This window comes from Schistocerca piceifrons, chromosome X (genome assembly GCF_021461385.2).
Source record: "Schistocerca piceifrons isolate TAMUIC-IGC-003096 chromosome X, iqSchPice1.1, whole genome shotgun sequence".
Lineage (NCBI taxonomy): Eukaryota > Metazoa > Arthropoda > Insecta > Orthoptera > Acrididae > Schistocerca > Schistocerca piceifrons.
The window spans coordinates 439,549,706-439,574,057 of NC_060149.1; the positions used below are offsets into that span (position 1 = coordinate 439,549,706).

The 24,352-nt window shown below is 37.8% G+C and overlaps 1 protein-coding gene across 1 annotated transcript in view; it reads right to left on the reverse strand.

Annotated features, from left to right (window-relative positions):
* LOC124721823 (protein FAM91A1) overlaps positions 1–24,352 on the reverse strand; it is a 163,912-nt gene that overhangs the window by 133,825 nt on the left and 5,735 nt on the right. Inside the window, exon 2 of the mRNA XM_047246944.1 lies at positions 14,699–14,993. Coding sequence (XP_047102900.1) covers positions 14,699–14,993 — 295 coding nt within the window. The remainder of the gene's footprint in view (positions 1–14,698; positions 14,994–24,352) is intronic.

Here is a 24,352-nt window from a genome sequence, read left to right on the forward strand (position 1 = left end):
CCTGACCGATTAAAGTACTCAGTAGTGAAGCCACTTTATAAAAAGGGAGACAGGGATAATGTTGACAATTTTAGACCTATTTCTATGCCATCAGTGTTTGCTAAAGTTATTGAGAAGGTTGTATATACAAGGTTACTGGAGCATTTAAATTCACGTAATTTGCTGTCAAATGTACAGTTTGGTTTTAGAAATGATTTACAACTGAAAATGCTATATTCTCTTTTCTCTGTGAGGTTTTGGACGGATTAAATAAAAGGTTGCGAACGCTAGGTGTTTTCTTTGATTTAACAAAGGCTTTTGACTGTGTTGACCACAAAATATTATTGCAGAAGTTGGACCATTATGGAGTAAGGGGAGTAGCTTACAATTGGTTCGCCTCTTACTTTAAGAACAGAAAGCAGAGGGTAATTCTCCGCAATATTGAGAGTGGTAGTGATGTTCAGTCCCAATGGGGCACTGTTAAGTGGGGCGTTTCCCAAGGGTCGGTGCTGGGGCCACTGCTGTTTCTTATTTATATAAATGATATGCCTTCTAGCATTACAGGTGATTCAAAAATATTTCTGTTTTCTGATGACACCAGCTTGGTAGTGAAGGGTCTTGTGGGTAATATTGAAACAGTATCAAATAATGTAGTTCATGAAATAAGTTCGTGGCTTGTGGAAAATAATTCGATGCTAAATCACAGTAAGACTCAGTTTTTACAGTTTCTAACTCACAATTCAACAAGAACCGATACTTTGATCAGACAGAATGTAAGCTGTTGTGGAAAGCCCATGTTCTGGATCTTGTTCAGAAACTAAGTGCTGCCTTATTTACCATTAGAACAGTATCTGAAATAAGTGACAGTTCAACACGAAAAGTAGTCTACTTTGCATATTTTCATATGCTTATGTCATTTGGTATTATTTTTTGGGGTAATTCTTCTGATTCAAAAAGGGTATTTTTGGCTCAAAAACGGGCTGTTCGAGCTATATGTGGTGTAAGTTTGAGAACCTCTTGTTAAGTCTAAACTGAAGAGTTTCCTCATGGCTCACTCCTTCTATTCTGTCGAGGAGCTCCTGGAAGAACTGAAAAATTAAGCAAATTTCAGTGTTACACTGTTGATTTTCTTTATTTAAACTTATGACTTGTCACCTGAATATGTTTCTTATATTTCATTTTATCTGTTTCTACTATTGTGTTATAATTTCATGTATTGACTCGTTCCATGACCATGGAGACTTCTGTTTAATTTGGTCCCCCAGAACAATAAATATATAAATAAATAAATAAACCACACATGACCAATGTATAAGAGGCTGGGACCAACTCAGACGAGCATATGTTTGCAGGTTCACCAACAAAACGGTAGCTCCAATGTCCACCTAGAAATGGACATTTTAAACTGATAACTGTGAGGTCAATAAACAACTTGGCAGAATGAGGATCACCCTTGGCAAGACCAGCCTGAAGTTCACACACCACCCTTGACCCAAGTGTAGATTGGAGAATGAGTGGCCTGAAGCTTATGGTAGACCAGTCGGAGATGTCCATCTTTGCTACAGCAGGTGCAGTGCATTCAACTATCTGGACAGCCCACTCACAGATGTGCTGCGAAGCAGTCAGGACAAGATGGAAGATCACAATGACAGGGTGTGACTGACTGTTCAGAGGCCATCAACACATCATAAGTCGATGAATCGCAACACCTTCATCAGAGAAAATTTTCACAAGTATTTCACCCCTTCTGGTCCTCCTCCCCCACATGGCACGATGTGGCAGCTAGACTGCTGCTAATTGTGGTCAAGCCATGAGGCATTCAGTCAGTCACCCATGAGTCATATGACTGACAAGGTTGTTTGTGGCACAGATCAAACTTGAGTCAAATGTGACCACATGGAAATATTGCAGATAATAATCAAAAGCAACAGATGCATCTCCCTGAAAGTGAGTGTGACTGGATTTGAGAAGGCAGCCACCTTCTTCAGTAAGAAAAACATCTTGAAGTAAGCCCAAGAAAGGAAGAGCAATCATTGGAGGGCATCGTAAGAGACCCCTCAGGAAGTGAAGTACTGTTGCAGCCACTCCACATACATGTACCAATCCTCTTTGGCACTGTAAAAGGTGGAAACACTGGTGAGTGGCTGTCCATCTGAAAAGTGACCACTGCCTACATGTGATGGGTACCCTGGAACATGCAGCTGCTCCTTCAAAAGTTGAATTTTCTGATGGAGCAATTCAGTTTGCTGCTGCTGCTGCTGCTCCTGGTACTTTGTTGTTGTTGTTGTTGAAATTGCCAGTGAAAGGACTGCTGCTGCTGCTGTTGTTAAATGAGCTGTACAAGATTGGTGTCCACGAAATGCTGCTACAGTGATCTGAGTCTGACAAGATGGGAATGACTCAAGAATCCACAGAAACTGGCTGACTGGCAAGTTGCCAATTGTGAACAGGAGGATAACAACAAGAGGAACATGTGCAACAGAGACAGCATGGTCAAATAACAAGCCCAAATGAGTTATCCAAGAGTGAAAACTGAAGGTCTATGAGTCATGTGGCCAAAACAACAACGTGAAGTGAGAATGAGACAAGAGCACAGTGAAGACAGAGCCGCTGTGATGCTAGGTTTATAGTGTGGATCGAGCATTAATCAGGTGACAAGATGGGCATTACTCTGTGGTCAGCACTGCTGTGATGAGATTTTCACAACGGCTAGGCCAGGATATCACAATAGTATGCTAATACTCTTGGAAGTCACAAATGAACCAGTCATTTCAACAGCATAACTGCTTATAATGGACAGTAGAATGCCATAGCAGCACAGTACTCTCACTGAAACAATTCCTATACTAGCTCTGGGTTATCAAAGATAAGCAAAACATGAAAAGTAGGGAGGCAAGATGACTGATGAAGCACTTCCAATAGAGAATTTCGCAAGCTCAAGCACAAGCATACCAGCAGACAATGAGACGACAGTTTTAGTGAATAAAACTAGAAACGACAGCAGGATGCAGCAAGAGAGAAGGAAGTTGGGAATTTTATGCTACTGTTACTAAGATTCCAACTAGATTGCAACAACAAATGTTTTAATAATTTTCCACACACATGCAACAATATTTGTGTCTTAATGAAATATTGCACACTTGACTACACAAAATACATCATACTGAACATTCTCCTCTTCACAAAAATAACCATCTAGTTAAACTCCCACTTTCTGAGTACCACCACTACATTATCCTGTCATACTTTGCACACTTGAAGTGCATATCAGGGCACACAAAGAAGACAAATTCCAGTCTCACCAACACACAACTATCCCTTCTATCCTAAATGTCCCATGATGTGTATGACAAAACCACATAATCGTTTGAAACAATTGTAACAGGCATAACTCATCTGTCTCTCAAGCTCTACCTTTGTGGCATTTAAAGATAGTGCCCTGCGACTCTTTACAGTAATATCCTCAAATGTGGCAATCAAATAATGTTCGTATCCTGCCAGAAAGCAAGAAATCTTATGGTACTTTTTTTTTTTTAATTAAAAACTGGTGATAACTGTGGCAATTTTTTAAAAAACACACAAAAATGCACTGACGTTTAACTCAATGAACCATTACTCTATCCTCATAAGAATCTGCTTCAAGTGACATTCATTCAGCAGTGACACACACTAGTTCAGTAGTCCACAAACAGGACCAGCCTCCAACAGAAACCCTTTTAAGACTGCTCTTTCAACTCTGAAATGGAGAATAGTTTATCAAGAAATCCTGTATACAGTATAAACAGTGGCTACCACTCAAAGAGGAACTGGTTCAGAAAGGAATGAAAGTAACAGTAGCACTTCATCAACATCGAAGTCAGTAGTGACAAAGCCTAAGTGCAGGTGTACCAGAAAAGGGGGAAAAAATAAGACATGTTTTTTTTTAAAAAAGAACCTTCCCAGCATATACTCAGATACAGGGAAACCATGGAAAACATTAATCAAGATGGGTGAACACGATTTAGGACATGCTCCTCCTGGACATATCTCACCATCTTATTTATTTTTATTTATTTATTTATTGTCCCGTGGGACCAAATTAAGGAGAAGTCTCCATGGTCATGGAACGAGTCAATACATGAAATTATAACACGATATTAGAAACAGATAAAATGAAATATAAAAAAACATATTCATGTGACAAGTCGTAAGTTTAAATGAAGAAAATCAACAATGTAACACTGGAATTTGCTTAATTTTTTAGCTCTTCCAGGAGCTCCTCGACAGAATAGGAGTGAGCCATGAGGAAACTCTTCAGTTTAGACTTAAAAGAGTTTGGGTTACTGCTAAGATTTTTGAGTTGTTGTGGTAGCTTATTGAAAATGGATGCAGCAGAATACTGCACTCCTTTCTGCACAAGAGCCATGGAAGTGCATTCTACATACAGATTTGATTTCTGCCTAGTATTAACTGAGTGAAAGCTGCTAACTCTTGGGAATAGGCTAATACTGCTAACAACAAATGACATTAAAGAAAATATATACTGTGAGGGCAATGACAGAATTCCCAGATTTTTGAATAGGGGTCGACAAGACATTCTCGAACTTACACCACATATAGTTCAAACAGCCCGTTTTTGAGCCAAAAATACCCTTTTTTAATCAGAAGAATTACCCCAAAAAATAATATCATACGACATAAGCGTATGAAAATATGCGAAGTAGACTAATTTTCGTGTTGAAGTGTCACTTATTTCAGATACTGTTCTAATGGTAAATAAAGCAGCATTTAGCTTCTGAACAAGATCCTGGACATGGGCTTTCCACAACAGCTTACTATCTATCCGAACGCCTAGGAACTTGAACTGTTCCGTCTCGCTTATAATATGCCTATTCTGTCTGATCAAAATATCGGTTCTTGTTGAATTGTGAGTTAGAAACTGTAAAAACTGAGTCCTACTGTGATTTAGCATCAAATTATTTTCCACAAGCCACGAACTTACTTCATGAACTACATTATTTGTTACTGTTTCAACATTACACACAAGATCCTTCACTATCAAGCTGGTGTCATCAGCAAACAGAAATATTTTTGAATCACCTGTAATACTAGAAGGTATATCATTTATTTAAATAAGAAACAGCAGTGGCCCCAGCACCGACCCTTGGGAAACGCCCCACTTAACAGTGCCCCATTGGGACTGAACATCACTACCACTCTCAATATTGCGGAGAATTACCCTCTGCTTTCTGTTCTTAAAGTAAGAGGCGAACCAATTGTAAGCTACTCCCCTTACTCCATAATGGTCCAACTTCTGCAATAATATTTTGTGGTCAACACAGTCAAAAGCCTTTGTTAAATCAAAGAAAACACCTAGCGTTCGCAACCTTTTATTTAATCTGTCCAAAACCTCATAGAGAAATGAGAATATAGCATTTTCAGTTGTAAATCATTTCTAAAACCAAACTGTACATTTGACAGCAAATTACGTGAATTTAAATGCTCCAGTAACCTTGTATATACAACCTTCTCAATAACTTTAGCAAACACTGATGGCATAGAAATAGGTCTAAAATTGTCAACATTATCCCTGTCTCCCTTTTTATAAAGTGGCTTCACTACTGAGTACTTTAATCGGTCAGGAAACCGACCACTCCTAAAGGAAAAGTTACAGATATGGCTAAGTACTGGGCTAACATACATAGAACAATACTTCAGTATTCTGCTAGATACCCCGTCATATCCATGAGAGTTCTTGGTCTTTAGTGATTTAATTATTAACTCAATCCATCTCTTGTCAGTATCATGGAGGAGCATTTCAGGTAACAGTCTCGGAACACTTTTTTCTAAGAGCGGTATATGATTCCCTGTTGGGACTAGGTTTCTATTTAGTTCACCTGCTATATTCAGAAAGTGATTATTAAATACTGTACACATATGTGACTTATCAGTAACACGGACATTCCCACTACGCACTGATTCTATATCCTCGACCTGTCTCTGCAGACCAGCAACTTCCTTTACAACTGACCATATGGTTTTAATTTTATCCTGAGACTTAGCTATGCTATCTGCATACCACATACTTTTTGCCTTCCTAATAACATTTTTAAGCACCTTACAATACTGTTTGTAATGGGCTGCTGCATTTAGATTTTGACTGTTTCTAACATTTTCATATAATTCCCACTTTGTTCTACAAGATATTCTTATCCCTCTAGTCAGCCACCCAGGCTGCCTGTTTGTGCTAGTACCCTGTTTTAAACGTTCTAACGGAAAGCAACTTTCAAAGAGCATGAGAAAAGTCTTGAGGAAAGCATTATATTTATCGTCTACTGTATCAGCACTATAAACATCTTGCAACTCTTGTCCCTTGATAAGGTTTACGAAGGTCTCTACAGCAACTGGATCAGCTTTCCTGAACAGCTGATGACTATATTTAACACGTGATGCAGCACAAAAATCTTGTGAAGTTAAAATTTGTGCATCATGATCTGAAAGGCCATTCACCTTTTTGCTAACAGAATGCCCTTCTAGTAATGAGGAATGAACAAAAATGTTGTCTATGGTTGTTCTACTGTTCCCTTGCACTCTCATTGGAAAGAATACGGTTTGCATAAGATTATATGAATTAAACAGGTCTACCAGCATCCTCTTCCTTGCACAATCACTTATACAATTAATATTGAAGTCACCACATATAACTAACTTTTTTTATTTCCTATAAAGTAAACCAAGAACCTCCTCTAGCTTTAACAAAAATGTTGTGAAATTGGAGTCTGGGGATCTATAAATAACAACAGCTCCGTTAAATTTAACCACACCTGCACAACATTCAAACACCTTTCAGTGCAGTACTTTGAAACATCAATTGACTCAAATGGGATGCCGTTTTTCACATACATGGCTACTCCCCCACACCGCAAAGAGCTCCTCAAAAAGCTGCCAGCCAAACTGTATCCTGGTAAAGGAAGCCTCTGAAGTATCTCCTTATTTAAGAAGTTTTCAGATATACCAATAATTTCAGAGTCAACATCCATAAGCAGTTCACTAACTTTATCTCTAATACCTTGTATATTTTGATGAAATATACTAATTCTCTCATTACTCGGATACCTAAGCTTTGTCAAAAGTGATTGCCTTGTTAGAGAGACTTCCCTTAAGCAGGAATACCTATCAGCTGACTTCAATCTAAAAAAGGTGCAGCTCTAACATCCACTACTAATGGAATTTTCCCCATGAGTGATCCCACCAACCCCACCTATGCTGTCACCTATAAGCTTTGCCAACCTCCCCTTCCCATACCTGTTGAGCTGCAGGCCATGTCTAGTGAAACCCGTCCTGCCGATAGACTCCACCGACACCACTGAAATGTGACCCATGCTTTCTGTCATCAGCGCACCCCCAAGTCTCATGTTATTACGCCTGACGGCTGTATTAAGATGAGGCCGATCGTGACGCTGAAACAGTTCCACGAAATGCACATTTGTGTTGCCAGTCTGAGTGGCTATCTTTTCCAGGTCACCATCTATGTTATACTCCCCATCCCTACCAATACTATTACCAGCCCCACCCACAATCACTACCTGATCCTCTTTAGTAAAATCCCTACATAACCCCCCTATGTTAACAGTCACCTGAGCCAACACTGCATTAGGCTTCACAATGCTGGTGACCTGGTACTCACTACCCAGCACTTCCTGCAACTGCTGGCCTACACCTCTGCCATGAGAACTACCTAACAGCAGAACCTTCTTCTTCCTCTTCGACTTTGCAACTGTTCTAGGCACAGTAACTACTGAGGTCTGCTGCATACTTCCTACAATTACAGCTACTAGAGATTCCTCTCAACTAGACTCTGACAGTTGGTCATATCTATTGTAAACACCAATAGTAAAACTATCTGAAAATCTTCTTCTCCTAGCAGATCTCTTGCCAACAGCCAGCTCCCATTCCCCAACTCCCTTCTCCCTCTTCATCCTATCTAGCTCCTCCTGTGCGTTTTTCAACTGCACCTGAAGGGCACAGATCTTACGCTCCTGCTCCTCTATCAACTTACTCTTGCTACATAACCTGCAGTTCCAGGAGAGGATCTCGCCAGAATGCCCACTGGCTTCCCCACTGCATTCCCCCCATTGAAAATACTTCGAACAAGTCTCACACCGCAATCCACTAGTCACGAACCTACGGCAAAGCCCACACTTCTCACTTATGGTAAAATTTTACTTTTTCTAAGTTTCGCTACTACAATAAGATGATGTTAAAAACCTGACTACAATAATCACAAACTTACTCTACAAGGTAAGTAACTACTATTATTAACAGTATTAATCAACAACAAATGTGAATATAACAAAAGATTAATACAGAAAGAGAATCAAACGTCTAATGACACAGTAACGAAGCTGAAAACAGTTCCCAAAAGGTTCTTCTGAAATTATTTCACCAGAAAACACCAAGAACACCAGTTGAAGACTACTAAAGTTCCTAAATAAACCACTATACACAAACAATTAATTAGTGCTTAGCTTTCGATGCGCCGCTACAGCTGCAATTGGTCAGCGCGGAATGTAAACACAGGCAAGAGGTTAAGTTGCTCGATACGAAACACTCACAAATATCAGGTCACAACACAGGAAAGGCAGAGGTGAATGAAGAAACCACTAATATGTCACTTATATAGTAAATATTATCACAAAAACCGTTAAAATATGTATCTGAAACCTAAAAATATATGAAAACTTAGAGAGAGATCTCACACGCAGTCACTCGCTTATGACGTCACACCAAAGATCATGACTCTATTCCATCGTATCTATCTACGAGTTATTTATAAGTTGCTTTACATTTATACAGTAACGAGAATCCTCTTGGTACTGAAAAAGACTTATGAGAAGCTGTCTGCATAGGACCTTCTGACTTCCAAATGAATAGCACCAGAAACGCCTGAACTGAAGAGTATTTTCAGAACGGAAGCAGCAATTAAGTTCCTAGACTCAAGAACTTGCATTAACATGACAGTTAATTGAGCTTTCAACGTCTTGTGTATGCAGCACTTTAATAATTAGTCTGATAAACAGACGTTCATCAGCACTGCAGAAGGAGATTGTAATTGTCTCTTTCACCCCATTTAGATAATGCCCTCATTCTAAAACTACGTTATTATTATTATTATTATTATTATTATTATTATTATTATTATTATTATTATTATAGAAGGTTTTTTTTATCTTCTACTTCTGAGTTGCCACATGCTACATTTGAAATTGTAGTAGCTGTTATAACCTATTGTACAGCACTACTCTTGTTCATGACAGTTTGGATTAACAAGGAATACTGAAACTGTAGAAGGAACATCACTGGTTCAATCAAATGAGTTACTGAAATTTCAAATACCGTGAAACTGGGCAACAGAGAAAGAAAGCTGTCAATTATCTTACAAAATTAAGCTTGCACATTTCCCATAGCCAGGAATTAGTTGGTAACCCAGGATAGCCTGCTGGCTCCCAGCTACTGCTTTGATAGAGACTGTGAAGAAGAGACCAGAAAAATTACATCTCAAGCTGAGGCATTTAGGCAATATTTCTCCATGTTGTGCTTATATAAACAGAACAAAGAGAATGTTAATGCTATTATACAATAATCATTTGCCATTTTGGCAGTAGTGTTTCTCTGTGTTCTAATGAAGGTGAAAGATATGTTCTGCAAATGGTCATAATGTTAATACTTTGTTATTTAGACGCATTTTTTCTTGTTTCCCTGCAACTGTTCTGAATGTATTTATTTGATACTCTGAGAGTTGCACATTTTTAGCTATTTTTTCATATCATGTTTCACATAACACTACATTCAGCTAATCTTCAAACATCAGATGCACTTTGAAATCTCGCAATAACATCACATCATTGCAGATATATGTATTTACAGATCAACCACACAATACAACCAGAGGCCTCCTTAATGTAAATCAAAATTTTAAAAAGTAACTTTGTTAACATCAATAGTCACATTATGTTAATGTTATATGTCGTAACCATTTACCTGAAGAATGCTGCTGACATGCTAGCTAGAGTAGCTTGGCACCAACAAATCCAAAAGCAACAAAAAGCTTGGATATGGTCCATCTCGAATTAGGTAATCGGTGCATGGTAATTACTGTATAATGAGTCTTGCATTTATCTTCTACATCAGTGTGGCCATAGGATTTTTGTGATCCTGAGTTACTAATGCATCCGTCCCACAGATTGGCAACAGATGGCCAAGTTTCAAAGGACTGTGTAGATGGATTGTTGGAATTTCATGTAAATTTGAATGACCAGAGAAAAGATGGTATGTGTATTCCACACTAACTGATAGATATTTCCATGGTGTGCAGGTTCTGCAGATGTTTGTGAAAACATCTCTGATTATATATGAAGCTAGTTATTTAACAACCCAAGCATTTACACTGCTGCACAATGAAAACTTCCCCTATATAGTGAGTTGGAGGGCAAAAATGTTGATGCAGATGAGTAAAATATTTTCAGGACATCTTCAGGCCAAGTTTTTTCATCCAAATGCTACAGTGTGTTCACAACAGCAGGAGTTACAATCAGCAAGTAACTGATAAACTGACATGTTGGCTAGAGTAGCTTGGCGCCAATGAATAAAAAGGCAATGAAGCTTGGCTATGGTCCATCTTGAATTGGGTAATCAGTGCAGGTAGTTACTGTATAATGAGTCCTGTATTCATCATCTACATCAGTGTGGCCATAGGCAGCTGCAAGTTATATTTATCAATTTCATACATGCCCATTATTCCAATTTGAATAATTTAGTTCAATGGAAAGTACCGCTGATATGAAATTGTAACTCCTCCTTAGGCAAGCCATATGTTGCTAATATTTTCCATGGGTGCACAGAGCAATATCAAGCGATCAGAATATAACTTCATCACAGTTTGAAACCAGATAGTGGGTGTTTGTTCTCAGAACTGGTTGTCAATAAACTGAAGTGCAGGTGAGACGGTATACTAAATACTAAGCCAGACATCTTAATGAAACTTTAGCCATCAATATGTCAGTCAGCATACAATATTTAAGAAGTATTTTAAGATTTGTATCTGGAAATATGAGATACATTTTCTTAAGAACTCTCTCTCTCTCTCTCTCTCTCTCTCTCTCTCTCTCTCTCTCTCTCTCTCTCTCTCTGTGTGTGTGTGTGTGTGTGTGTGTGTGTGTGTGTGTGTGGTAGGAAGGGGGAGGGGGCAAGGAGGGTGGTGGTGTGATGTACTTTCTTTTATTTAAGTGTCTGTCAAAAATTCAGTTTATCTGATGGATTTTATAATGCAGATATCCTCTCCCTGGATGGTTTGTTGTTGCTCTCAATTTTCTTCTCCTTCAAGATGCCTAATTTTCTAGAGATTTTTTTGTGCCTCTTAAAAATAATGAAAGACTATTACAATGAATGTTTTATTATTTATTATAACTTTCTCCCATTATCTTCTGCAATCTAAGGGTATTATTTTCAATTGTCGAATTTTGTTCAGTAAGAAGGAAAGTCCACACTCGTAAGAAAGAGTCCATCTGAATAATTAAAAAGCTGGCACATTTATGAAAGAATTGTAATCAAAATTGCGAACAAAACTGACAGAAATATACAAATGATAAACACCAAGAAGATTCTAAAGCTTCTGTCCGGATGATGCCATTTTACAATGAATAATCAGTTTCCAATTTCCCTCTGCAGAAGATATTGGACTTAATTCAAAATTTATTATGACAGGGTATACAGAATAATCTCCATTACAGCATGAAAGCTGAAATAATAAAGTTGATATATTATAACTGCAAACACACACACACACACACACACACACACACACACACACACACACACAAAATATGATTGTGGTTTCACACATGAATTAATACTTTAAAGTATTTTTTCTGTTTCTGAAATAGAAAAAAAAACAATATCTTCCTGAGGTTTAGCAAATAACACTGCCATCCAAAGGTTTTTTTCCAGTTATAAGAACAATATATAGCATAGCTGGTAGGCAATGTGATGGGATCTCCCAGACCAGCCAGTCCAGAGTGTAGTACATGAGGAATATCATAGGTGGGAGAAGGCAGTTCTCTTTCTAGTTGGCAATCTTACACCCAAAATAAAATTCTTCTTTACAAGAGAATAATGTTTCTATTTTTGTGATTTCAGCATTAACTCTCTAAAGACATATAAAATAATATCTTATTTTCACAAGTATGACCCATTTATTCTGAATTAGCACAAAACCCAAACCTTCATAAATTTAGAACAAGCAGTCACTTCCAACAATTATCAGAACTCTCATGCCGAGACATTTAAGGGGGTAAAAAAAAAAAAAAAAAAAAACACACACACAATGTTATTCACATGTTCAAGCAAAGTTCACCCACAGTACGATAAAACTGTCTTCTTTTCTGGAGGTAATTTTCTGAACTGAGGGCCATATACGACAACTCCTGTACATATTTCGATTATTTTGAAAATTTGCTAACACTTAAATCCGAAGAATATTTAAGTCAAGCTACAGAAGAATATCCAATACATGGTGTTTCCAAGGAATACAATAAATAGTGGATAACACGTCATGAAAACTAAGCCATATAACTAAAAATTGATTTCACTTTCGAATACAGCACTCATGACTTAACAAAGAAAGTCATTTGCATTCTCAGTAATAAAAATGTTGTTGACTATTCTAACATAACACTGACAAAAGAAAATACAATTTTACTTTTAATAATTATGTTTCCACATAGTTATGAAGAGAGTTATACAGTGTATAAAACTTTCTTGGTTTACTTATTGCATCAAGTCTGGGTAATAGCTCAAGCTTTTAACAAAATCTTACAAAGTCTTTGCCAGAAAGTATAGAATTTTGTGGCTGTTGTTGTCAATATCACATATAGCGCATAGACGGCTTGTGATTGGTTGGCACACATCATCATTACGTCATGCTACCAGAGACTGCATGCATGCCTATGCTGATGGTGCCCTTCCTCTCATAATAACAAAGAACTCAGCACCTTTCTCTATGTCTTCTCTGCATTGAGAGCTCACTTCCATACGCCACTACTTTCATAGCTGCTCTCCTCATTGGGATTTTTCTTGCATATTCTACATTCTACAGCTTCCTTAATAACAGAATCCCAATACATGGAAGCATAGTGCTGATTTTAGTTTCATAAAACATTATTCTGTGTTGACTTGAGACAGGGTGCTCAGTAACAGCTGATTTTTCAAGTTCTCAATTTTTAATGTAACTTTGGTGTTCTGCACAGTGGTTGACATAACAGTACGGACAGACTTACTGATATAGTTGCTTCAGTTTCCACAAGGAGTCTTACAAATATCAGCGACCCTGAGACTCAGATTGTCCTTAACTAGATACAGCATCTCCTCTACCTTCTTATGTGGTCCGAAAATATGTCTTACGCCTCTTCTTCTCAGGACACTATCTATTTTTCTAGATGTAGTAGTGCAGAAGAAAGAAACAAAATAGATAGTTTGGCATGTGATTGAGCAACATTATCGTGTTTTTGTTTCTTGGAGAGCATTAACACTATATGTACTCCACAGTCATTCTTCTGAACAAATACTTCAGATGATTAATCTTGGAATCCAAGTAGTCCTTGTAACTAACAGTTGCAACTATATATAGGCTGACCCAGGAACAGTACTGAGGGATACATCAGAATGATCATTTGATGCAAAAAAAAAATCTAATAAACATGGGCTCTAAAATGCATACCTTAAGAACTACAAGCACTTGTTCAGTAACATTCCTGAATACTGACCATTCCTCCTAGGCTACCCTGTACATTAAAGCACTTAAAACTGCTCTCTTCTGGACTGGGTGCTGGAAAATCTGCATACTTAAATAAAAATCAGTGTGCACCGACTTCTTGTAGACACAGTGGCCAAACCGTCCATCTGATTTTTGTTGAAGCAAAATGTCTAAAAATCCTAGCTTTTTTCTCTCTGTGCCTCAACAGCAAATAAGATGTTTGGATACATGAACTGCTCCAGAGCTTCAGTGCCACGTGGCCTGGCCATATATGTGTTGTCAATATACTGATAAAACTGAGCTCAGTCAAGTACTGTCTCAATCTCAGGTTCCCTGGACTTTATAAACCTGATTGTGAGTGCGGAACCAACTACATCAGTCAGTCTATCAGTACCTTTAGTCACCACTGCACAGAACATCAGAGACACAACAAAAAATGAGAACTTTAGAAATCAGGAGTCTCACAAATAAACAAAGAATAAAGTCTGCTAAAACTAATATCTAGTCCCATGCTTCTACATACTTGGATTCTGTTATTAAAGAAGCTGTAGAATTTAGAATGTGTGAAAACGACTTCAACCAGGATAGCGACTATAAACTAAGCGGTGCATGGAAGCGAGTTCCCGATGCTGACAAGATGCAGAGAAATGTAATGAACTGTTCACATTCCTAAGACAGCAGACACATCACCAGCATAGGCATGGATACAATCCTTGGCAGCATGGCATAATGATGATGTACACTGACCAGTCACAAGACAGCTATGTTGTCACCACAACAACAGCCACGAAAGTCAGTAGTTCCTCACAAACACGGAGGATTTTGTCGAAAGCTCAAGATTTTACCCAGATTTGATGCAGCAAGTAAACTAAAAATATTTTGTACACGGATGTAGTCATGAGAATCTTCAATATCTCACACAGTACTCACAGTCAGCAGCTGTAAAGTTAGGAAGAGAATCATAGCTCTTCTCCTGTGCCATAATACTCTCCATCATTGCCGTGTAGTATTGGAAAGGTGTTACTCTTAGCCCCTTTACAACAACATCAGATAGATGGTAAGGATATAGCATTAAATTTTGTTTGCTATAATCCAACACATCTTCATAATAACGGCGTTCATCTCTCCGAACCAATCTGATGAGATTTCCTTTGTATCTCAATTGATTTCCGAGGCTGAATTGGACTATCCATTTTTCATACTCTTTCTGCGAGTTTCCAAGGCTCTAGAAAAATTAAAATCTGATATAGAATCTGGGTCACATAAGATAAAAAGGGGGAATGTAGGTGGAGTTCTGATCAGCATCATAATTACACACTTTTTTATTAAAGTATGGTACACTGTGAATTACATACTAAGGCATTGGTGAATATGATAGTGTTACTTTCATATACTAAAGCACTACATAGAACACACACTGTCGAAACTGATAATATAATGAGAGAAAATTTCATACTTCTCATTGATTTCTCTTAAATATGAACTGAGGCATTGGTGATATTTAGAAGAGCACATAAAAACATAGATCTTGATTCACACACAGATACCGAATAATATCTTATAGTGTGTCCATAGAAAGAGCTCCAATGTTAGACTGGAGTAAGTATCAATCATATGTACAATCATTCTTTTTAGTCAACTGAAGGAAGATTATGGTTTAACTCCCCAGCAACAGTAAGGTAATTAAAGACAGAGCACAAGCTCAGATTGGGGGAAGTGTGTGAAAGAAAACCATAGTATTGGTTCCTTTGGCAACTATTTGCAATTTTGGGAAACCACGAAAAACCTAAATCTGAATGGGTGAAGAGGCATTTGAATCACTGCCTTCTCAAATGTGATTCCTGTGCACTAAAAAAGTGTGTCACCTCAATAGGTTCAAGCCAACTAAGAAACTACATATAAATAACTTTAGTCACTTGGGTTAGCAGATGCAACTGGTAATCAAATTAATCTTTTTTGAGTGCTACACACTAATTCTGTTGTTCTCTGGAAAATTAAGGGGGAAGATAATAGCACAGTAGTTACTAAGTGTCCTACCATTAGCTCTGTGAGGAAAGTATACAGCATCAGTTATGCATCACTTGCCAGAAACAACCGACATTTAGCTACTGAAAGGAATGTCAGGTAAACATACACACAGGGAATCAGTGTTGGAGATGTTATAAGAGTAGAATCACTGATTTCCCAGATGATGTAATGGGAAACAAAGGAAAAATATTTCAGGGATATCCAACAGTGAGAGTGGGGCTTGCAGTGTCTTCCAGCTGTAAAACATGAGCCACATACATAGTAGTGTACTATAAACAAAAATACTGTCGCTACTTATGAACACAATACTTTAGCCTTAAGTTTTTATGTTTTTGAAAACCGCTAAAACAATCCCAGATAATCCACAAACCAGAGACTGCATATCTGAATAATCAGGAGCATACTTTACTTGGATCAAGGCAGGTAGTAATATACATCTCTCCTCCACTGAAGGTGGAAACATTGCTGAACAACTCTCAGCCTGGTACCTGAAAGAGTGCACAGAAGTGTTTGCTTTGTATGTAGATTGTAAAAGTATGAGAAGCACTCAATATTCTTTCAGTTTATGGCGAATTTGGTAGGAATGGCAAAGAAACTGTCAAACTACATCATAATCAGAAGTTCATATCACAATAAAGGACAGATAAACACTTCAAAAATTTACTAACAAAAGATAATTGGCATAACAAGCTACCTATAGCAGTCCAAGCAGTTTGTGAGATATTGCATCTAAAGCCTGACTCTGCTGACAGAGAATCCTTCAACTACTGCACGAGTGTAAGTTTCATCCTTTGCACATCAGTCTACATTACTAATTGCATGAAACTGAATTATAAAAATGGGCAATTCTGTAGATTCGTGTTGATGTACATACAAGATGAAAGATCTTTCATAAAAATGATACTGATTACTAATGAAAGCGCATACACGGACCAGGGTCATGAAAATTTGAGCATTATGCATTAAGAGATGGTACAGAATCCTTCCTAGCTGTTGGTGATTTCACATCAGTCTGTTGTAGAATTATAGAACATGTTTTATGCACACACATTAAGACCTTTTTGGACAATGAAAATCTCTGCTATAAAAATCAACATGGATTCTGCAAATAAAGATATTGTCTCACTCAGCTCACTCCACATGTCCACAGGCTGCAGAGCACCGTAAATAATGGTGTTGAGGTGAATGTCATGTTCCTTGACTTTTGGAAGGCACTTGATAGAGTTTTGCACTGTCATTTAGTGAACAAAATATAAGCTTACCAAGTAATGGATCAGATCTGTGAATAGATTCAGGACTTCCTTACAGATACAAGTTAACATGTTCTTAACAGGGTGAAACCAAATGAGGTAAAAGTAAGTTCAGGATACCCACTGAGAATGTTGTAGAGTCATTACTGTGTACAATATCTATAAATGATCTAACAGATAATGTTAGAAACTCTTTGTGGCTGTTCATGGATGATGCTATGCCTGTACGAAGATTGCAACATGAAGTGCAGGAAGACCTGCTGTTGACCCTACACATAAATAAATGCAAACTATTGTACATAAGCAGGTTATGAGATGCATTATTGTTTGATTACAATGGTGGTAAATCACTAAGAGTAACTGTCCAGCATGGCCTAAAGTGACATGACTACATAAATCTAGTTGTGTGTACAGCAGATGGCTGGTTGAGATTCACTGGAATAATCTTAAGGAAATGTAATTAATCCCCGAAATAAGTGGCTTTCAAAACACTCATTTGCTTGATTTTTGAGTATTGCTCATCAATCTGGGAACATTACTGGATTGGACCGATAAAAGAAATAGGAAAGATCCAATGCAAAGTGGTACTTTCCAGTATGAGGTTGTGTAGAAAATGTGACTGCATAACGACAGTGTTCAACAAACTCCAGCAACAGACTATATAAGGGAGGTATCGTGAATCACAGAGAGGCCTAGAATTGGAATTTCAAAAGTGTATGTTCGAAGAAGAGTCAGCTAACGTACTACTTCCTTCCAAATGTGCCTCATAAAATGACTATGCCAAGAAAATAAGAGAATCAGAGCTGATATGGAGGCATGCACCATTCGCAAATTGAACAGGAATAGGAGGGAAATAATTGTCATTGTAGAAGTACTCTTAACCACACTCCATAACGTGACTTGTGGAGTAAGATGAGGATGTAGATCATTGGATCATGTTCTACTGAAAGGACCTCTCACTGGCCACATTTGTTAATATCCTTAAAGAAATTTTGGTAGGTGTTCTTGTAAATACCCTTAATGTTATGTCAGAATATGTGGTTTCATCATGATAGTTGAGTTACTACTTTCATTCAGCATCAAGGCAAATACTAAATGAGACACATCCAAAGTAATGAACAGGACATGGTGGCACAGTTGCTCGCCTGATCTCATACCAACCGATTTTTTTTTTTTTCTGTGGGGAACTTTGACAAACAGTTTCAGACAGCACCAATGACACAGTTTTAGACAGCACCAATGACATCATTTTAAGAAAGTTTTGTATGTTTATGTTGATAGTTGTTTATCCCACATTTTTATTTTCTATACTGTTTATGTCTTTTACTAACCAAGATCAAAAATACGCCACAAAATTGCGCACTGTAAAATGTTGTTATACTAAATGAATACCTGTTTCGATCATTTAAGGTTGTAGGAGAGTCATTTTCCCACTACGGAAAAACTGAAGCATTTAGCAAATTTGTTAAAATACTGTAATTTATAATATTTTGTTACTCAGAATGGACCATGTCGCATTTTAAAGTAAAGCTGTCATCAACCTGAAAGTCAGGTTGAGTACAATAGTGTTTTATTAGGCATGTTCTTGTTGGAGGTAATATGTCACCACCTTCCTCTGACCTTTAAACAGACTTACCCAACAAGTTACGGAGGTATATTCAGTTAAATATGAACTCCATAGTTTCCATATTAACAAATCATTGCCAAAGTGGAAGAAGCAATAAGTGACAGAGAAAAAGAGATGACTGAACCACAGACCTTGGGATTTGTAGCCTGCCCCTCATCCAATTAGTCACCAACACAAAATGTAAATAAAATGTTGCTAATTATTTCAATAAATGCGCTAAAAACTTCAGCTTCCTCAAGAACAGAAATTTACTTCACTGTGACTTCAAATCCTCCATTTGCTCATCACGCAGTTGAACCACCCCATTACATCTAGCATCTGCAAGTGGAAATGTTTGTGGAAGTAGGAGCACCTTGCAAGGCATGAAACTGCCCTGAAAATGTTTACTGTAGACTGTCACATCATTGTGTACGGCGCACCCCCCCCCCCTCCCCCCCACTATATCTCGAAGCTTTAAGCAATTAATGCAATGAAGGTGGGACTTCATCTCGAGTGGTGCTGTACTAACAAGGGAACCTCCCCATCGCACCCCCCTCAGATTTAGTTATAAGTTGGCACAGGGATAGGCCTTGAAAAACTGAACACAGATCAATCGAGAAAGCAGGAAGAAGTTGTGTGGAACTACGAAAAAAATAAGCAAAATATACAAACTGAGTAGTTCATGCGCAAGGTAGGCAACATCAAGGAGAATGTGAGCTTACGAGCGCCGTGGTCCCGTGGTTAGCGTGAGCAGCTGCGGAGCGAGAGGTCCTTGGTTCAAGTCTTCTCTCGAGTGAAAAGTTTAATTTTTTATTTTCAGACAATTATCAAAGTTCAGGCACTCACACATAATCAACTTCGCTCTCCAGAATCCCAGGACATGTTCAGATTTGCTTGGACATATGCAAGATTTGACAGTCTACACACGGAAACATTTGAAAACGTAAAAAACATATGTTTCGACAGAGCACAGGGAAAACTGTGCGACTGTGAAACTGTTGCATTCATTTGTTGCAGTTTATGTGACAAACTCTTATGTTTTCATCACTTTTTTGGGAGTGATTATCACGTCCACAAGAAAACCTAAATCGGGCAAGGTAGAAGAATCTTTTTACTCATTCGCCAGGTGCGCAAGTTAGGTGGGTCGACAACATATTCCTGTCATGTCATGCACATGCCATCACCAGTGTCGTATAGAATATATCAGACGTGTTTTCCTGTGGAGGAATCGGTTGACCTATGACCTTGCGATCAAATGTTTTCGGTTCCTATTGGAGAGGCACGTCCTTTCATCTACTAATCGCACGGTTTTGCGGTGCGGTCACAAAACACAGACACTAAACGTAGTACAGTGAACAGAGACGTCAATGAATGAACGGACAGATCGTAACTTTGCGAAAATACAGAAAGTAAAATTTTCACTACAGGGAAGACTCGAACCAAGGACCTCTCCTTCCGCAGCTGCTCACTCTAACCAAGGGACCACGGCGCTCCTCAGCTCACATTGTCCTTGATGTTGCCTATCTTGCGCATGGACTACTCAGTTTGTATATTTTGCTTATTTTTTCATAGTTCCACACAACTTCTTCCTGTTTTCTCGATTGATCTGTGTTCAGTTTTTCAAGGCCTATCCACTGTGTCAATTTATAACTAAATCTGTGGGGGGTGCAATGGGGAGGTTCCCTCATAAGCCTTTTGTTCCTACAGGTTTTGAATTAGTGTTGAGAAACAGACAAGAAACACACAACTAAAAGCTTTTTTAAATAGTGACTGGCAATGCAACTCTTTTGTCAGTAACTGTCATGAGGACAGAGGTTTTGTCCTTGTTGAATTTCATCCAGCCTTCACTGCCCCAAGTGCAGAGGTAAAGCACCAATACAGGCATTGATCTGAGGGCTGCTCAGCTTATGTTAAAACATTTAGAGCAGAGACAGTGTCTTCCTCTATGCCTTGGAAAATGTACCATAATGACAACTAACTAGCTTTTTGCAAAAATTTAACTACAAACCTTTTACAAAAACACTATACTAATCCACAGTTTCTAAATTATTATCACATTTACACAAATATATTAAGAGGGTACTGTTTGCTGAAAAAACTGGAAGATACAAGATCAATAACACAAATGAAACATGGATGTAGATTAAGATAAAAGCCACAGGAGCTAACAAATTTTATAAATGATTATTTTTCAGCTATTGCAGGGAACCTGCAGCTGTAGCACCCACAATGATTCTTGTGCCAGCACAATGATGTTGTATTCCACAACAGAGCAAGCAGTTAGGATGACAATACAGCCCACCTAGAAGAGGTGTTGATCTTTCTTCTGAAAACCTGAATTGACAGCATAGAAACTCCATTAGGAAAAATATTAAATGAGTCTTTTCAGAATGATATCTTTCTGGATTATCTGTAGCAAAATGAATTGTGCCCCTACTAAAGAAAAGTAATCCAGAAAATACTAAACATCATCAGGTAGTTTCTCTGCTCTCGTCATAAAAAAAAAAGAATCACAAAAGACACACTGACTTCTTAAAGAATCATATTTTGATTTCCAAGGTAGCAGAAGTACACTATCAGCAATAATACGGGTTTACAAATGTAGTACTGAAGCTCTTGAAAAGGATGACTTTGTTACCGACATATTTTTAGATCTGTCCAAAGTTTTGGCACTATTAACCATAAAATGATGATAAACAAATTAGAATCATTAAGTATAAGAGGAATGGTTAATAAGTGGTTACAGTCATAAGCAGGGTGCCACAGATAGAGACAGCCCACACTTAAGATGAAACTAAATTTTTAGTGAAATGATTACCAGACATCGTTGTTGCTCAGGGATGTAGATTAAGACCAATTCTATTCTTCATCTATATCAATAACTTTTCAGACAATATAAGATATGAAATGAAAATTAATTTTGATGGCAACAGCAACTTTAGGCCTATAGTCACTGATAAAGCACCAGAATTCATAATTTAGAAGGCATATGAATAAGTCTATGACTGGTCAGTAGCTAAATAATGCATTGAAACTGCACATGAAGAAACAAGGAACATGAATGTCAGCTTAAATAGGGAAGACAATTCTGACATATTAAACATAAATGATGATGTCTACAAACTATGTAGCAAACATATAGTTACTAGAGCAGAATATTATTTGTGTAAGGAAATATTTTAAAACACTGGGTATCTTAACTGCACCAAGTGAATTCATCTACCAGTCCATTGTGTGTAAGATGAAAAATAAGAGTAAATACGACTTTTCACAAACAGTCTGAACTTAACATTTACCAATGGAAAACAAATAAAAAACTCTAAACAGCATTTTCTATCGGGGATTAAAACTGTACAATAATTTATACAGTGAGATGAAAGAGATAACTAAAATAACTTCATTTAAAATGCATTCAAGGATTATGTCTTAAATAATGCAGTCTAGACAATTAAAGATTATTTTGATAAAGCAGAGTAGAGTTTCATAAAAATGTGACAATTTCAACATCTCTATCACATAGTATTTACACTTTTTCAAGATTGGAAGTACATAATAATGTCTGGCCACTACTCTCAACTCAAGATCTCACTCATCAGGGGAGAATGCCAATTCAGTTTTTTTCAAACAGGCTGACAGGAAGAAATGGAGATGGAAGAGAGGCAGCATGGTGGTAATCCTAAAGTCATCTGCAACTGTGTGTGTGATGAGTGCAGTGATAAGTATTCAATTTTGTATCATTATACTTTCATGTTCCAAGTATTTAAAACACAAGACCATTGTATGTTAGGTATAATGAAATGACAAACAATAGCACATTTTTTAAAGACACAGACTTCAGATTTGGCAGGATGAAGGCTCATGCTCTGTCTGACAATACTGACTTGTGTTTTCCTCAATCACTTCAAGCAAACAGCAGGATGGTCCTTTAAACAAAGCCATGACTGATCACATATACTCACCTCATAATCCATATTACTTGGAAGAATAAACTGCAGTCGTCATCATGATGATCAACACGTTCCTGACTACCTAACAGTGTGTCTGAATATACCAATACCTTATGTCGGCTTCATCCAAAATGTGATGATGGTGTGACATGTGACATCATGTGTGTACAAACCTTCGACCATAAATATAATAGACTGGCCCTGACGTCATTTTCGTGGCTCCAACATCTCTGGGCTGAAGTCACGTGAATGTTGGCAAAACATGGTTGTTTCGTGTTGCGCTTATGGCTGTACTCAGCGTTTTGTCGGGGGGAAATGGCATTACATTTCACGTGTAAGTGTTTCTATGATAGTGCAGATGTGTTTATTGAAATCTGCTGAAGTAACTTTTATATGTTTTTTACACTTGAAACAGAGTATCACGTAAATTAAAGTGTTGAAAGTGGTGCCTGTAAAGTCAGACTCATACTACATTTTGGAAAGTATCTGTGATAATTCGGTTACAGAAGTAAGTAAAACTGTTTTTCGTTCCTACTCATAGGTTCCCCAAGGATGAAAACCGAAGGCAGCTTTGGATACAGGCCCTAAAGCGGAAAAACTTTAAGCCATCTGCACATACGCGCCTTTGCTCGAAGCACTTCGAGGAGAAATGTTTTGATAGGTTAGTTATTATTTACAATCTATATTTATAATTTGTATTTACAATGTCTGTCATTTTTAAACCTGATGTTTTTATAGGGCTAAGACTGGAGGGAATTGGCTAAGTAGTGACGCTATCCCGACACTTTTCGATTTTCCGGAGCATATGAAATCGAAGAGGCCTAAGCTCCGTAAATCACACACTAGAAGGCGTTCGTTAGATGATGCCTCATCTTCTGAAATATGTGCTTCCAATGCCCGCAAGTCTGAATGTTGTTAGAATGTGTGTAACAACTGCGAGTTAGTAAAATATTGTATTAGAATAGAACCGTAGTACGTTACGTTAGGTGCCATTTCGGACATGCTTCGCCCACAAATTATACCTCAAAACACGCGGTTTTGTTTAAATTACAGTGACGTTATGCAATATGGAAACGAACACCCCGAAAAACAAAAGTTTCAGGTATATTGGGGACTTTTCGAATAGCAATTTGTGTACTCCTGGCATAGCAGAAAAAGTGATAGATGTAGCAAGACGGCAGGTTAGCATCAAAGCCAGAAAGTTAAAGAACTTGCAGCGGTCATCTCGTGGAATGAAGAAGAAAGTCTTGTCTTTGAAATCTTTGATAAATAATTTTGAAAATAATCGTGTTATAAATGAATCCCCGGCTAATTTACTAAAGGCAAGTATATTTACAATTCCTGTCATTTTTAAAATGTATGACTGATTGCAGGTTGGAATACTTATGCTTAAACGATTGTGGCTTTATGCTATCAGATGCTGCCACCTGGTACTTCAGAGTTGCTCCAAGGTGTCAGTAAAGGTAAAGAAGCAAATATGTATCCAGCAGCTCTTCGGACCTTTGCTCTAACACTCAATTTTTACAGTAGCAAGGCATATAGCTATGCAAAGAAAAATTTTAAAACATAACTGCCACATCCACGAACATTAAGAAAATGGTACAGTGTTGTTGATGGGGATCCTGGTTTCAGTAAAGAAGCAGCAATAGCGCTTAGAATAAAGAGTCAGGAACTCATTAGCAAAGGTAAGAAATTACTTTGTGCCACGTCATTTGATGAGATTGCAATAAGGAAGCATGTTGAATTTTGTGGA